Raw genomic sequence first — 17841 nt, forward strand, 5'->3', positions numbered from 1 at the left:
TTGAAGCACAAACAAGAAATGCGATGTCTCTCCGGGACCCAAACTAGTGAAAATAGCCGATCTACAAGTGTTTTTTGCACACTTGAATTTGTGAATTCGAATTTGTTTTTACTTCATGAAAAACATTTTAATTTAACGATTAAAAACAAAATGTAGGAAACGAAAAATAAAGGGATATTTACCCACGACCAGGCGGCAAGGAAGCTCTGCCTGGATTTGAAGCCCAGGAAGTGATTCTTTTAAGCGTGCAGTTCCCATTAATGGCCCAGTGTAGCAGAGTGGTTCACAACCTCAGCCTGATGGCCTGAAAGTCTAATATCTCCCCGAGCTATGGGGAATTCCCTTTGGCTTAGTGGTTAATATGTTGGCTTTCCATGTGGCGGTACACCAGCAGATGTCTCTATTTCACCTCCATAGCTGAGCCAGAGCCCCTGGTTGGCCCAGGTTCGATTCCAGGCCAGGCCAGCAATGTGTCGATGTGTGTCCCTAATTGCTCCTCGAGCGCCGTAGAATAGTAGTTTATAGGATGGGTAAATGCAGAGGACAAATTTCACGTAATTATTCAGCAAATATACATACAGTGCCAAAAAAACACCCCAAGGAGTAGGGTGTATTCTAGTAGCATTTACACTCTATTCAAGTGAATGAGGTTTTGCCGGACTTTACACTTCATTTTATTACCGTAGTAAACATTATCATGAATATTTTATGTTCTCAATCGCTAGTTGTCTCCGCCAGGCCGTAGGCATGGCGAGAGTATGTTTTACCCCCTGGTAAAACATACTCTCATGGTGGCGCTATAACAGGCCGATTTGCGTTTTAACTATAACTGCACCGATCTGCGTGAAACTTTGCACACACACTCCCTACAGGCCAAGGAAAAACATCTGCCCTGCATTTTTCACATTTGCCTTTTATAGCGCCACCAGGAGGCTGACGGGCGGCAGTGGCTCAGGGGTAGAGTGGCTGGATGGGAACAACGGGGTTCCCAGTTCGATCCCGGGCTCCCCCAGAGCTAGTGTCGAAGTGTCCTTGAGCAAGACACTGAACCCCAAATTGCTCCCGATGAGCAGGTTGGTGCCTTGCATGGTTTCCTCCGCCATCTGTGTATGAATGAGTGTGTGAATGGGTGAATGTAATGCACAATCTATGTAAAGCACTTTGGATAAAAGCGCTATATAAATGCACCATTTACCATTTATTTATGTAAAAGACATTTTTTTATATTAAGCCTTCAGATTTCATCCAAATTTCAGGCAAATCGGTACACATGATCTCTATAGTGCTTGCCAACGCGTCGTCACCATGGGGGGGGGCGTGGCATAGTAGCTGCAGACATACTGGTGGCAATGTTAAGTCAACCTGTTTATACCCCACAAAGATGTCCGCCGCTACAAAATGACAGTTGTTGATGCCCCCTTCAGGATTTTTGGCACGCACTATAGGCGGAGACCTGTGCTCCGGTGAGCACTTTTTCTACTTTTAAGTCATTTTTCAATTATCATGATATGTGTTTAGTTAATTATGGTCTCATAATTGTTTTAATTAATGATAAAGTAGAGTATGTGTCTATATGGCTTCTCCTGGTTCTACGGCGGATTTGAAAACAGCTTCAAAACGGGTCTGTAGAAGCCAGTGAGTGACATCACCGCTCCCTTTGTCCATATTTTTTAAATGTTTTACTTCAGAGAAGTGGTCAGTTGGGTGGGCCCCACGTGTGAATTCTCAGATCATGTTCCTATTCATTGGTATCACAAGGATTTGTGATACCAAGACAAGATTTTGAAGAAAAAACATGCCATTTTTTACAAAATCTTTTTTCATCATATACTATCATAAAAATCTAGTCTACAAGGGGAAATAGGTTTGCATGCAGCCAAATCAGCCGAATGTAATTCTTTTTTAAACCTGTATTTTTTAGGCCCTCAATGGATTTCTTGTTGTCGTCAACGAATGTCCCATGGGGTTCGTTTGGCAGCCATCTTGAACTGATGTACATGGCAGTGGTGGAAGCACAGATGTTCAAGACATATAAAGACAAATTAACCTTACTACGTTTGACACCAGGAATCAAATGGAAAGGTCACTAACATGGTACAACTATTGATTAGCCTACTGGTGAAAAAAAAACATCATTTTAGACTCATAAGAATACTTTAGTGTTATCTTGTGCTAGTTCTTAGTCTTTTTTTGTCGTCTTTTTATACCCTGTAGTATTTCCATATTTTGATACTGTTGACTCTTCCCTTACTTCCCCAGAGTTTCTTGTGAAGCTCCAACCCTTTTTTTTTTTTAAATATATTGCCTTTGTTATGTGAAGAGAGAGGTGCCTTTGATGAGCCCCGTATTGATGTTGTCATCAATGTTTGTTTATTGGACATACACCCGGACACACGGACACACAGACAAAGTCAGATATAGGAGTGGTTGGCACCACTCAAAAATATGATACTGTCCATGCTGGAAGGTGAATGCAAGTTCATTTAGAAGAGCATCCAGCAAGCAGGCCTTCAGCCTGTCTCGTCTCCCTACTCTTCCAAAGACCCTTCCACCTGTTACAGAGTCCCCCTTCTAAAAAAGAAGTCTTAGGATTGACCCCGCCTCCCGTTCAGATGCGCCACCCGCTGGCCCGGGGAGGGCACCGCCGACCCGGATCCAATGAGCCCTCCGCCGGCCCTCCGCGACCCACTGTCTCGGATCGGCGGCTGTATTTCGGCCTAAAAACGAAGATCTACAAGGCCGAAAAAGGTTGTTGTTTTTTTCGGCTGGGGTCCTTCCGGGTGGTCCCCGCGGACCCCGGAGGACCCAACCACCCTCCTGGATACCCGATGGCACCAGTCCCCCGTCATTCGCCGGGGGTAGAGGTGAAACAACAGAACCAAGGGGACTGCCCACCCAACTTCTAGGCCAATCACACTGCCCGGAATTCCGCTCGAGCGAGCCAGCGGTGATAGGCTGCTGTGTCGGTCAGTAAAAGCAGAGGGATATGTCAGGGTGAGCGGTGAGTCGCTTTATCACCGTGGCTCAGTGACGTCATGTTATAGTTTTCAATCCACCACAGTGATAGGGTGACCACCGAACACTTAACACTCGCGTGACGGCAAAAAGTCCACCTACCGCACAGACAGAGTTTCGGTCAAATTTACCTTTTTTTCTGCAATATCATTGGCGACTGTCTCCCCTCTGGGCTCAACACGTCCTAACACCTTCTCCCCCACGCAGCGGGGATACCGTTGCCTTTTAAATATCGATTGGCTTTAGGCTACACAACATTTCAATCCCACTCACATCTCTCAGGTATACTAGTACGCTTCATTTGGCATTGAGGCAGACAACTAACTCTAATATACAACTTAAAGGGACATTTCGCCGATTTTGCATCAAACCCCTATTTTTATGAAGTCTAGGACCCATAAACATGATCTTGGTGTGTTTTTTGGGGCGGTGTAACCGCCCCCTATAAGTGAGGTTTGGACACTGACCAATCCTGCACCGTGATTGGCCAATAGTCTACAACGCAGTCTACAACGCTAACCCTTCCACAGTCAATGCAAATCTATACTTTTGCAAAGTCAGCCAATCACATTACAGCTAGTGTCATCACCACTAGTTGTAATGTGATTGACTGACTTTGCAAATTCAGGACTGTGATTGGCTAGCGAAACACATGACACATGTGCAGCCCTATGAATAGCAGTATGGACTTAAAAACACACATTTATGTTTTTTTTAAGTGAGTCATGTTGTGATGACCACACACCGCCCACTTCACACTGGGTGTGATTTTTGTGTTTTATCTGTATTTCTAGATTTGTATCCATATCCTCAGAGACTATGAGTCATTTGACTCATAGTCTCTTTATCTCACCTTATTTCCTGACTACAATGTAGACCACACCCCCACGCAGCCTCCCCTCCCCACAATTGATGCATTATTATGGTCATTGTAGCAATGCAGCAGTCCAGTCAAACCCCAGTCAAACACACAGACTTCTATATTTTTCTGGCCATAGGGTGCAAATTTCAAATTTTGCTACTGTTATCTACTACAAATATTATTAACATTGAGTGACTGTAAGTTCTTCCAGGGGTGAAATGCTACACAGATTAACTTTTCAAAGTTAAATGTATGCCTGCAAAATGTTATATTAAAAACAACATAAAAAATATATATATAAATGATCACTTGCACCCTTTGCGCTCCAAGCCCTCACTTGACTTTGTGAAATCTCTCTGTCATAAGCAGGCGTACTATATAAATAACATGTACTTATTCCGCAGATTTGTTTTGGATGTCTGAATGTTATAATGTTAAGTTGGCTGTTCTATCTATCTCATTGGTTCTCAAAGTGGGGTCCGAGGACCCCCAGGGGTACTTGAGGGGGTTCCAGGGGGTCCCCAGCTAAATGATGGACAGGGACCAAATGGACCCTTATGGGGCTGTAACTTTGAGAGTGTACAAATGGAACCAAATGGACCCTAACGGGTCCATTTGGTTCCATTTGTACTTTTTATTTTCAAATGGGGGTCCGCGGTCTAATAAGTGTCTATTTGGGGGTCCTTGGCACGAAAAAGTTTGAGAACCACTGATTATCTATCTATCTATCTATCTATCTATCTATCTATCTATCTATCTATCTATCTACAGTATCTGTACTTACCGTAGGCCTACTTAATGATCTGTCCGTGTCTCTCCTCTGTCGTTCAGCTCCTGTGTTCGTGAGCAGGGAGGAGGCCAGCAGGGTTCTCCTGCGCTCCCGTCGGGCCAACTCCTTCCTGGAGGAGCTGAAGGTAGGAAACCTGGAGAGAGAATGTCTGGAGGAGAAATGCTCCTACGAGGAGGCCAGAGAGATCTTCCTCTTCCCTAAACAACTGGTGAGTATCTTCTGCTGCTACTACTACTATTACTACAGTACGCGATGCGACGCATTGTGAGCTTGTAGATCTGACTTTTGTACTATATTTTGATACCAATACTTATTACTTACTTTTACTCAAGTACATTTTGAATTCCTGACTTTTACTTTTACGTATTTCTACATTGCAGTATTGATACTTTTACTTAAGTAACAAAATTGAGTACTTTTTACACCACTGCTACAGTACTACTACTACTACTACTACTACTATTAATACTACTACTAATAATAATAATAATAACAATATAACAATAATAATAATAAAATGTATTGTTTAACTGCATAGTTATTTTGATAATGGATTTAGAAAAAACATTTCATGAATTTTGAATTAAAGGAGTAGTGCACCCAAACAATGACTTATTTTCTATCAATTTCACACCCCATGAAGCCTTGAATTCAGGGAATTCATGGACATTCCTAAGACTCCGCAAGTCTCCTACCGGAGTCCTACTGAAGACTCTGCCAGGTCGTCAAATGATTGGCTCAGGAATGCGACAAACGCAAAACATTCTCCCTGAATCCAAGGCTTCATGGGGTGTGTAATTGATAGAAAATAAGTCATTTTTTTGGGAATGAACTACTCCTTTAAACAGTTCAATAACAGTTGGCTATTATGTTTGTCTCTCTCCTACAGAAGGAGTTTTGGAAAACATACTCAGGTAAACAGAACAATCTACATGTGTGAGTGATGTGTAGATTAGCGCAGGGGCTCTCAACCTGTGGGTCGCGACCCCCAGGGGGGGTCCCCACATGATTTTGAGGGGGTCCCCGGATGACAGTGAAGGGACAATTTAAGGACTTTTAAGACAAAAAAAAGAGAGAAAAGAAAGAAAAGAAAAAGACCATTATTGCATCACAAGTAATCGACAATAAAACTGGTCAAACATTGGCCAAATTGTCAAATACTATAAGACAGAGGCACAATTTGTGAAAATAGCAGATCTACAAGCACACAATGCATTAACAACAGTTAATATGATCATTTTTGGGGGGTCGCGGTTTGAAAAGAATGGTTGAGAACCCCTGGATTAGAGGGTAGCATGGGTAAAAAAAAAAGAAAAGAAAGATTGACCCGTTCAGAAACGGAACTGAGGATAGATCTACGGTCCAAAACGGACCTTGATGGGACCCATTACTGGACCTGATGCAAAGCCTACATAATATAATATACTATATATTTTCAGCAAGGCTTTGTAAAACAATGCTCATTTAACCCATTAAGACCGAGAACGCATCTGTGCCATGTTTTGATTTGAGCAACAAAAAAAAAAGCATTATTTTACACTTTGGCTTTTAAAAAATAGCAGATATATAAGCTCGTTGCGCGGCACTGAGTGCCACGCTACGAGCTTGTAGATCTGCTATTTTTAAGTAAAGCATTTTAAGTAAAAAAAAAGTGCAAATCTGTGAATATATATTCTTTTAAATCGAACATTTTAACTCAAATCCTTGCTTCTGGGGGGTCCCTGTAACAACATATTTTGAGATGTGGGGTCCGTGGCCAAATTACGTATCATTATGGGGGTCCTTGACAAGAAAACTGTTAGGATTTAGAAGACATTTGTAGAATCGGCTTCAGGTCTTAATGGGTAAACCATTGAGGGCCCTAATTTTGCCAAAAAAAATTAAGAACATTTTCAAATAGTTCAAATAGCCAATCTATAGAGGCAAACTGAAGCAAGTTGCCCAGTTTAAAATGTCTACATTTCAATACAGCATTGCATTAATGTATATATATGTTTGTTTTTTTAAATTACTTTGTAATGTTAACTTTTGAATACTTAAATAGGCCTATTTTAGGCCTATTTTTATAAGCAAGTACTGTAGGCCTACTCCAGTACTTTAACTCAAGTACAAATTTGACAAATTTGACACAGCGTCGTAATCACTTTTAAAATGCATTATAAGTCACTTTAAGGGGTCATTTGTTGCCTTAATAGATCATAGAGCCAATTATAATAATTGACCTTATAAGTCATTATAGAATGATTTGTAATTTCTTCCTATGTTGTGTACTAGTGGACGGGTCGGTGTGAGGGATTATGGGTAATGCAGTTTTCTTCCTGTGTCGCGTAGCAGTGGACCAGTCGGTGTGAAGGATTATGGGTAATGTGGTTTTCTTCCTGTGTCGCGTAGTAGTGGACCCGTGTGCATCCAGACCCTGTAAGAACGGAGCCACCTGCATGCCTCAGGTCAAAGGTTACACCTGTATCTGCCGTCAGGGCTACCAGGGACGCAACTGCGACAAAGGTGATCTGTTTATAAAAATGTAATCTGTCATTTAAAACTGCTATTGTGTATATTATAACAGTGGGCCCGATTCACTAAGCTGTTTACTCCCATATTTTGAGTGTAAACAGCTTTATGGTCTTGAACGGGGGTGTGGAGCAATACAAAGGATCTGCCATAATATGAACTTCTTCCTCTGACCTTCAGGCAAAAATGAGGAACAACTGTGATCCGCACATATTTGCTTAGAGAAAAAGCCTCCTTTAGTCATTTTATTTACACGTTATTTAGACTGATATTTATGACCAGCTTAGTGAATCGGGCCCAGTGGTTCCTAAACTGGGGGTCGCCAAATTATTTTGGGGCGTCCCCAGATGATTAGCTTAATGTGCAACATTGTTTTCTCACTCAACAGTAAACAAACCAACATACAGTCTACGTGTATACAGAGTATAGCACATTTATAAAGTGAAATTTAATGTCATTTCATGACTTTTAAGACCTTTTTAACACCCAATTGTCAAATATTACTTAAGAAAGCGGCAAATATTGTGAAAATATCTGAACTACAAGCTCACAACGCCTTGCAGCGTGAGGCGTTGTGAGCTTAGCTTGTAGTTCGGCTATTTTCACAATAGTTATCTGTAGAACCGACAACCGAGTCAAACTATGCCTACAATTCCAAGTGCTTGCCAAGTGCTTGCCAGTTCAAATATGATTATTTTGAGGGGTCTGAAAAGTTTGGGAACCCTTGTATTATAACATAACATGACATAAATGATCCAAGAAAATTCTAATTGTTTGTGCTAAAAAACTTAAATTTTTCTTACTCAACGTCCACTTCATAGTAAAGTTTTCACTACTGTCGTTGTTGCTCTCTTTCTCTATCTCTCCCCCCCCCCCCCCCCCCCCCTCCCGTGTAGCTGTGAGAAGCTCCTACGGTTGTCTCTATAGGAACGGAGGCTGTGAACATTTCTGTAGCAACGTCCTGGAAGCATCAAGGTGTCACTGTGCTCCGGGCTACAGCCTGGCTGCTGACAACTCCAGCTGTCTCCCTCAAGGTTAGTTTACTTTGCCTACCGTACGGCAGGGCAGGGGTGGGCAACTTGGATGATGGAGAGGGCCACGATATCTCCACACTCACTCCAGGGGGCCACATTGCATACTGTCGGGCAGAAACCTCTTATCTCTGTGTTTTAACTTTTTTCGTAGATTTATGCCGTAATTTGTCGCAAAAATAGCCGATATACAAGCTCAAAGACACGTTTTGAGCTTGTAGATCTGTTATTTTTTGCCATTTTTGAATTGGAATCCAGATTTCTTTTTTACTATTTTTTAATTGGAATCCTGAAAAGTGACATTTTTATTTGATTTCAAATGCATTTAGTTATACTTATGTTAACTTTATTAACTTAAATACAAATACATTGGACATAAAAAAGACAATATAATCTTAATACTAGTCAGACTGAAGTAATTAAAGCGGGTCATGTTAACTGTTAATGATTTAATGTTAACTGCTGATAACGGGTCCCCTGCTGCACTGGTGCTCCTCGACCTTTCGGCGGCCTTTGACACGGTTGACCACAATATTTTATTATCACGCCTTGAACACCTTGTTGGCATCTCCGGCACTGTCCTCACTTGGTTCCAGTCCTACCTCTCAGATAGAACCTTCTCCGTGCACATAGGGGAATTTGCGTCACCTGCGACTCCCCTCTCTTGTGGAGTGCCCCAAGGCTCCATACTAGGTCCGATTTTATTCCTCCTTTACGTATTACCGCTAGGATCAATTTTTGAGGAGTAGGGGTGACCGTGCGTTTGCGGCTGCGGGCCCCAGGCTCTGGAATTCGTTGCCCCTCCCCATTAGATCTGCCCAGCCGATTGGGGCTTTTAAAAACTTACTAAAAACTCACTTATTCTCTCTTGCTTTTAGTCGCACTTAGCTATCCTGTTCTGTCCTAACTCTGCATTGTTTTGTTTCTCTCTTGTTTTTGGTCCTGTGTATATATCATTTGTTGATGCCTCTTTGTGTCTAATTACCTTATTTTAACCATCTTCAGCACTTTGGTCAGCTTTGAGCTGTTGTAAATGTGCTATATAAATAAAAGTTTGGTTTGATTTGATTTGATTTGATGTTAATGTTTGGAATTGTAACAGCTGAAATCAATGATATATCAGTATACCGATATTAACCTGCGGGCCGCATTAAGTGAAGGTGGGAGCCGCATGTGGCCCCCGGGCCGCCAGTTGCCCATGTATGCCGTACGGTTACCAGTATGCTACACCTCCCGGTTTGTCTACATACCGGACGGTTACCACTGGAATCGCTGGATATAGAAAATCACGTAGATGACTGTACCTTCTTTTATAAAATACCTTGAATTGGCTAGTGACAGCGGCAGACAATTTGATGAATTCAATACAACATGGACCACAAAGTAAACAAGCCCCTTTAACTGTGTTGTCCTTTTAACATCATCGTATAATTGTACCGCTGTACTATTTTGCAAACTGTCAATAAAGTAGGCCTATTCAATCAATCAAAAACAGACAGGATGTTGACTTCCTGTTTCCTCCGGTCCAGTGGCAGTGCCGTGTGGGAGGACAGTCCTACAGCTCCCACCCAGGGTGGTCAACGGACAGGCCTGTCCCAAAGGACAATCATGTCCCCGGCAGGTAGGACATACGCGCAAACGCAGGGTCGTCAATGGATACATCTGTCCCAAAGGACAATGCCCCTGGCAGGTAGGACACACATGCGCACACACACACACACACACACACGCACACACACACGCGCACACACACACACACACAACACACACACACACACACAGACCATCTCTGTGGACATAACATCGGTGCAAATAAATCCTTTGAAATACATCGTGCTTTTAGAGTGCATGATTTCAAAAGTGGGTTCAGTTTCTATTAGATAAGTATTTTTAATTATTTTAACAAGATTGTGGAACAGTCGTTTTACTTGAAATACTTTTTGGACACTTCCTTCTATCTCTATAGGGCATAGCAGTGGCGGCCATTTTGTGTTTCCACAGATAGAAACCCCATTATTTTTCCCCATAGAGATTTCCGAAAATATGTATATTATTTATTTTTAAGCCTGGTACCGAGCCATCCAAGTTCCTGGTGAATCATGACCATAAAACATTGGATTCTGGGTCAATAAATATTTGAATATCTAACTATGTTATATACTATATTTGATAAAAAAAATAGGATTCTGGGCGGTTTTAAAATGTTATGGTCATGATTCACTATAGGAGCCTGGATGGCTTGGTTCCAGGCTTAAAATCTCTATGGGAAAAATGAATGGGGTTTCTATTTGTGGAACCACAAAATGGCCACCGCCACTGCTATGCCCTTTATTCTCTGTCTGTCTGTCTGTCTGTCTGTCTGTCTGTCTGTCTGTCTCTCCAGGCCATGTTATCAGAGCGCGGTAGAAGCACATTGAAGCATGGTAACCAGCCGGCTAACACCAAAGAAGAAGCACCGTTGAAGTATGTGTGTGGAGCCATCGTTCTGTCCCCCTGGTGGATCCTGACGGCAGCGCACTGCGTCTGGAACAAACCCCCCTCTAGCCTCTACATCACCGTGGGTGAGACCCCCCAACACACAACCAACCCCCTAACACACACACACACACACACACACTGTGCGGCCACCCTTTCCAGTCGGTTTACACTAGGTAGTCATCGCTGCCAGTTCCCGCCTGACGTCATGTAGGAGGTCAGACTGCTCCAGATCATACTGAATAACTGCCAGCTTGCATAACGTCTTCAGAAGGCTGAACCTTCTTCCAGGTGAAGGTCTCTGGACTGAATTTCCACAGACCACTTAAAGGATGACTTCACCCATTTTCAACCTATCTTCATATAATAGGTCCTCACTAATGCTCATGATAAAATTGTACCATTTTTTTCTACTCACTCTGTGTCTCAGAGGAGGGCTGTGGACAGTTCAGAAACCCGGCTACCAGTGACCTCATCGATGGCGAATCCAAGCTAATAGAAACTGCAGGCCTTATATTCCTGGAAAGTTGCAATGCAATAATAGAAGCCATTGTTCTCGCGTTAATAAAAAACAAAATAAAAAGATTGAAATATTGTTGGACAAAAAAATCCTGCCTAACGATGATGTCCTTATGTGCTTCTGGAAGGAGATGTGCAGAAGGCGTGCTCAGCCAGCAGTTGGTCTGTGTCAAACACTCTGGTGTTGTATAGTAAAATCTTGTTGCAGCTCCCAAATACAAACCCATTTGTCCCGATAACGGTGGCAGAGTGAAGTTCTGAAACAGCTGGTGGGTGTTATTTAAAGAGGTGATGCCATGGTTTTGCACGAGGTTGATAGAACCTCATTAAGCCCCCTGGTGGTATTTTTATGGTGTTTTATGTCTTCTCTGACTGTTTTGAGTTTCTTCCTGGAGGCTGAAACCTTGAGGGTCAAATTAACCCTTTAACACTTTCTGTACACTTTTTTTGAAAAAAATCTTCCTCCTAGTATAACCATAATACCTGATGATTATGTTTTAGGTGGGGGGAAAATCACTGAAAATCACGGCACCCCGTCTTTAAAGACCAGACCATTGTGGTGGTGTCCAACCTGTAGATGTAGTTAGTGTATCCAGCCTGTTGGATCACTCCTCCCTGTATAAACATGACCGTCCCCAAGACACAGGCTGAGTGGCTGATCCTCGCCTCTGGAACAATCCCAGAAACCCTGGCTTGAACCATCCGTGGGTGTCGACATCAAATGCATAAAGCACGTTGCAGTAACGGACACCCTCCCCAGAAGTAGACAATATCTTCTATCAGCACAGCTGTGTGGCCCCAGCGCCTGGAAGGAGCCTCAAGGGGAAGTTCTCCACTTCCAGTTGTCACTGGGGTTCAACTTCCCCCAGCGTAAAGACACTATGTTGAAGATATTGGTTATTTTCAACAGCATGTAGAAAAAGATGAACTCGGAATCAGAGGATCAAAGTTGATGAGTAGTTCTTAGTTTTATTTGGCTTCCATCATTGTTACATTCAAGAAGGAGACAGTCAGGTCAAAACTTGAGATCTTGTCCGTTGGTCGAAACGTGGAGGACCTCGAGGGTGCGGCCGTCTGCCGAAGACAACTCGTACTCTGCAGATATACTGTTTAGATCTAATCTAATAACCTGCACAATACAATTGTATGTATACATGGGATGATCTCATGGCTGCTGCCTGGCACATGGTTAAGTCATATGCACTGGCACATGTTTAAATCACATACAGATAGAAGTGGGGCACATACATTGTATTCTATATAACATGCACTGCTGTAAAATATCCTATATTCCCCCCTTTGTGGCACCCTAGTGTCACAACCTAAGGGGGAGCGTACCTAAACACAATACAGCGATACAACGATATAATCAGGACCAATGACAATGATAATAACAAAACAAGTATATGATAATCATCAACCACATAGACAAATATAAAGCCTATATAAACGGACTCCATACTGCCATCAGGTCCCCCTCAAGAAGGAAAGAGAAGCAGAAAGATTAGACACACACAACAGAGGCCAAATGCATACAGGGTGAATGCTCACACCCAATGCATGTAGCCCCTCTTCGTTGTTAAACACATCAAATACAGCCATTATACAGTTAACTATACCAACTGGGCTGTAGTACCGTGCTTGTCAAATAAAATACACAATCGGCAATCACCTTAACACACCACAGCCATCAAGAAATGGCCGATCTACAAGCTTCTCCAAGGCCACTTAAGCAAAAACGGGCCAAGGAAGGACGTTCCACCAGGTGGAAAACAGTCATATCTTTTTACATGTTACAGCCAATATGATTACCTCAATTGTGTTTTAACTTGGAAGCGCTGCACAAACACATACAAATCACAATAGTATAAATACAAGGCACAATTGTAATTAGTTGTAATTAGTGTAGTCAAGGCATATACACCTAACATAAACAAGTGGTGTAATAAATGTGATTAATCCCTATATATATCAAAAGAATCCCTATCACCCATGTCAACCTTGTCGTCATCATAATCTAGAATGCGTGTGGCCTCACTGTCTACTTCGCCAAGGCGCACGGGCGGAGACAGAACGATGTGCTGCCCAACTGCCGCCCCCATCACACGTTTAACCATGGTCTGAAGCAGTGGGACCACACAGCATATCAATAACAAAAACAACAATAACACCAGGCCTAGGATAAATCCGACCCTGGCCAAGCTCGCTCTCCAAGAAGATGACAAAAGCCATCCCAACCAACTGGTATCCTCACCATCCGTCTTCGCCTGTTTCTGGATGACATAAGAAGATATGCTCTTATGAAGGGTTGATAGATACTTTACATACGCCTTCATCCCATCCTCCAGAGCAGCCAGGCTTGGGCCCTTTCCACTCATGCGAAAGCAAGGTGAGGGCACAACCCTCCCTGTGAGCATTTCATGTGGTGTCAAACCAATATCACGTATTTCGCTCGATCGACACGAGAGCAACGCCAGGGGCAACCCCTCAATCCAATTAATACCAGTGTGTTGGCAGATCTTCGAAATCTTGCCTTTCAGAGTTTGGTTGAAGCGTTCAACCGGAGACTGAGAAGTTGGGTGATAAACGCAGCCCAGACGCTGCTTGATTCCCAATTTCTGTAGGATTATTCGGACGACGCGGTCAACGAACGACGCGCCATTGTCCGAAGATATGGTGTCCGGAAAGCCGAAACGTGTCAGGACTTCGCGACACAAAAATTTGGCACATGACTGAGTCATATGCACTGGCACATGTTTAAATCACATGCAGATAGAAGTGGGGCACATACATTGTATTCTATATAACATGCACTGCTGTAAAATATCCTATAAAGATACGCACATCAATCCTATAGCCACTTTGAGGACCACCCCAAAGGAGTACACCTTGTGCTCCACTGCAACATGCAGCATGATCCAATGTCCTAGTTCCTTCATTCAGATGCAGCGTCCAGCAGAGCATTTCTCACACCGAAGTTTAATTCTGGCTCTGTGAAAGTACTGTCCTGACTAGGGGGCTGTCACAATTACAAATTTAAGTTGACGATTAATTGTCACTCAAATAATTGAGATTAACGATTTCATTGTGTGTTTGGCATTGAACATTGGAACATATGAAGCCTTTTAGGCTTGGTAATAAAAAAATGCACAGGGCAGATTTGACAAGTGGCTGAAATATACAAAGCAAATATTGACACATTTGTGACACGTTGTAAGCTTGTAGATCAGCTATTCCTGCTTTTTTTAATATTTGAAAATTTGTGAAAATCTTTGAACATTAAACGATTATGACGATTATGCAAAAATAGTTGTGATTATCTCATATAATTGCGATTAGATGATTATATGTAATAATTGTGACAGGCCTAGTCCTGACGTGTGCGCTACCGCTTATATTGGTTCAGTGAGACAAATGTCTCACAATGTTTGACAAATCCACATAATCAGATAAGTTGGGTTGGCCAATCAAGGAAGCCTATGACCGTTGGATTATAGACCAGACCACTGCCCAGGAGCCGTTGACTACCAGGGGTCCATGGGCAGACTTATGGGCCGCAAGGTTCAATGACATCATCATCATTCTATACGCCACCAAATCTCTGCGAGCAGAATCTATGTCCGGAACATAACTCGGGGAGCGATAGACCAAATGGTCCCAGATTTGGGGTGTGAGCATCAGATGACCCCCTTGATGGAACGTGCCAAATGGAAATTGGGAGGGGCTTGCGGATCCCGAGAAATGAAAGAAAAACGGGACTCATAGGATTCAAAACGCAGGTCTGGGAGGAGGCACCGGTCACATCTTGAGTGATAGGCAGGGCTGCGCGTGATGTTAGGGAACAGGCCTAATTTGAAGATGGAAAAGGTCCTAATGTTTATGTGGTTGGCAACACGTGTGTGCCGTGGGTTCATTATTGGCTGAGCTAAGCTCATTGGCTGGATCACAGATACAGTATGGCCAATATACATAAATGGCCCGGGGCCACTGTGAGTCTTAATCCATCCCTGTTGATAGTGAATCGATGGTCAGAGTAAATCCCAGTCCAAGCAAGTAGAGGTAATTCTCCTCCAGCACTTTCGAAACATTTATTTGAGCACATGACTTTCACTCCCAGCTATTTCAAATACAATTATTTTACATTTGACTACATTTCTAGGAAGGGACTCTTGGGACCCAAACTTACTTAGTTTGTACATGCTATTGTGCGATTTTCACTATTTTTTACAATTTCAGAATTTCTTCTTTTTTACCTTTACCTGTTTATTGTCTTCATAAACATTGAGTTCATGTTTACCCTGCGTATGCCAATCCGTGTTTACTCTGCTTACGCCGATCTCTCACTTGTAAGTCGCTCTATAGTGTCTGCTAAATGCATGCATAGTAATTGTAAATGCAATAATAAATACAACTATATAATATCCAATGTACAAGACAAGTATATAACAATCTAACAACTAAAATAAATCCTCTCCTCTCCTCTCCTCTCCTCTCCTCTCCTCTCCTCCCCTCCAAGGAGAACATGATCGCACCGTTGACGAGCGCACAGAGAACACCAGTCTGGTTTCCACGGTGTTCGTCCATCCGTCGTATAACGTCTCCACGTCCGACGGCGACCTGGCCCTCCTGAGGCTCGGCCGCGCCGTGCCGCTAGGCCCCTACGTGGTGCCCGTCTGCCTGCCCTCCTCCAACGGCACCTTCGCCCGCACGCTGGCCGCCATGCGCCTGTCCACGGTGAGCGGGTGGGGTCGCCTGGCGCAGGTGGGACCCCCCGCCAACATCCTCCAACGCCTGGAGATCCCCAGGGTCCCCATGCAGGTAGGGATGGGTGATCGAACCCCGGGTTTCTGCCCATGGTTTAGTTTCGAACGGAATTCGGGGGAACTCACGGTTCTAACTGTCACACTACTAACCCCGTCTGTGTCCCCCAAAAACCTCCTCAAACATGGGTAAAATGCATTCTACTATGCTGCCACCAACATGTGGAACGACCAAGCCCCCAGGTCATTCATAGGTACTGCAGCTCAAAACGACTGTACATGAACGGGCGAAAACGGTTTCGACCATTGGGCTCGACTCACTTGTGCGCACAAGCTTGCGCACGGGGCTGCGCATCGAGGTGACGCAAAACAAGTCACTGATGTGACGCAAAACGTGTCACAGTGGCCCCAAATAGGCCTCGCCCATCACACTTCACAACCCGGAAGAAGGGGTGAATTTGCCTCTTGCGCTGGGTGAGCAACTCAATGCAAGTGGATGGGAGGCGACATCCGGTGCCCTCGCTATTATTTTTAACTCTATGGGAATGAGCTACCAAAAGACATGAAGGTTCTCGACTCCTATACCCAAACTCAAAACTGATCTTAACTCCTTCAACATCTTATTTTTTTATGTATTGTTTTGACTTTTTCTGCCTTTATTTTTGATCATATACAGTAGACTGACAGGAAATGGGAAGAGAGAGAGAGAAGTGGGAGCGACACGCAGCAAAGGTCGTCGGGATTGGGATTTCGAACCCGCGACACGCTGTCAGGCTAGGTGCCCGGACCGCTACGCCAGCCGTCCGGGCCCTCCTTGAACATCTTGATAATAGAATCCTCACACCCCACCCCCACCCCTCCTTTCTCTGTAAACAATATCTTACTAGAGGTCTAGAGTTCGGACGGCCCTCACACCTACGCCGCACTGCCGATCCGACCAATATGTCCTTTTGCGCCCATATATGGAGATGTCTGTTTCTGTCAGTCCTTGTGCCTTTTATGCCCATATATGGAGATCCCATGTTGTCATCAGTATATGCCCATATATTGGAATGCCCATATATGTCCATATTGGTCGGATCGGCGGTTCTGGACAACTGGATATCCTGAACTATGCGACGGCGAGCACTGCACTCCCTCGAGTTCTTCTGTACTTTTACTCCACTATTATTTGAAAACGTTTAGTTACAAGTTACTTATAGATTTTGATTATTATTACAAAACATACATTAACCACTTCAGCCCTATATACATTTCGGCCATTTGAAAATAGCAGATCTACAAGCTCTCAAAGCTATTTTCAAAAGATTGTTAGGCCTATACATTTTATACATTTGAAAACTTGTGAAAAACTTGAGACATTCTGTATAATGAGTACTTTCTACTTTTGGTGCCTTAAGTACATTTTGCTGATACTTTTGTTGTGAAATGGGACATTCTGCATAACAAGTCATGGTTACGCTTACATTTTGATTTCCAGACTTTTACTTGTAACAGAGTATTTCTACATTGCAGTATTGATACTTTTAATTAAGTATTTTTTCCACCCCATAAGCTTTGACTGTACTACTTGTACCGCTGATAACCGAACTGCGTCAGTAAAGTATCCTCCCTCCCTGTTAGGAGTGCAGGGCCCACACCCACCTGCCCATGACCAGGAACATGATGTGCGCCGGGGTCCGCCAGGGAGGGCGGGACGCCTGCCAGGGGGACAGCGGGGGTCCCCTGGTCACCCGCTACAAGAAGACCTGGTTCCTGACGGGTGTGGTCAGCTGGGGGCGGGGCTGTGCCCAGCAGGACCTGTACGGCGTCTACGTCCGCGTCACCAACTTCCTGGGCTGGCTGGAGCGTACCATGATGTCCGCGGGGACGGGGTAG

General features: G+C 43.6%; 1 protein-coding gene across 1 annotated transcript; it reads left to right on the forward strand.

Annotated features, from left to right (window-relative positions):
- Positions 1 to 2612: 2612 nt before the first annotated feature.
- On the forward strand, positions 2613 to 17841 carry LOC311054045 (coagulation factor VII-like; the record flags this gene model as incomplete). The annotated part of the gene is made up of 9 exons (XM_084069925.1): positions 2613 to 2748; positions 4709 to 4875; positions 5557 to 5581; positions 7059 to 7172; positions 8075 to 8212; positions 9739 to 9899; positions 10593 to 10770; positions 15720 to 16021; positions 17587 to 17841. 9 exons carry the CDS (start codon positions 2613 to 2615, stop codon positions 17839 to 17841), a joined length of 1476 nt encoding a protein of 491 aa, XP_083926051.1.

The sequence above is a fragment of the Gymnoscopelus microlampas genome, assembly GCF_963454915.1.
Source record: "Gymnoscopelus microlampas genome assembly, chromosome: 10".
Classification (NCBI taxonomy): domain Eukaryota; kingdom Metazoa; phylum Chordata; class Actinopteri; order Myctophiformes; family Myctophidae; genus Gymnoscopelus; species Gymnoscopelus microlampas.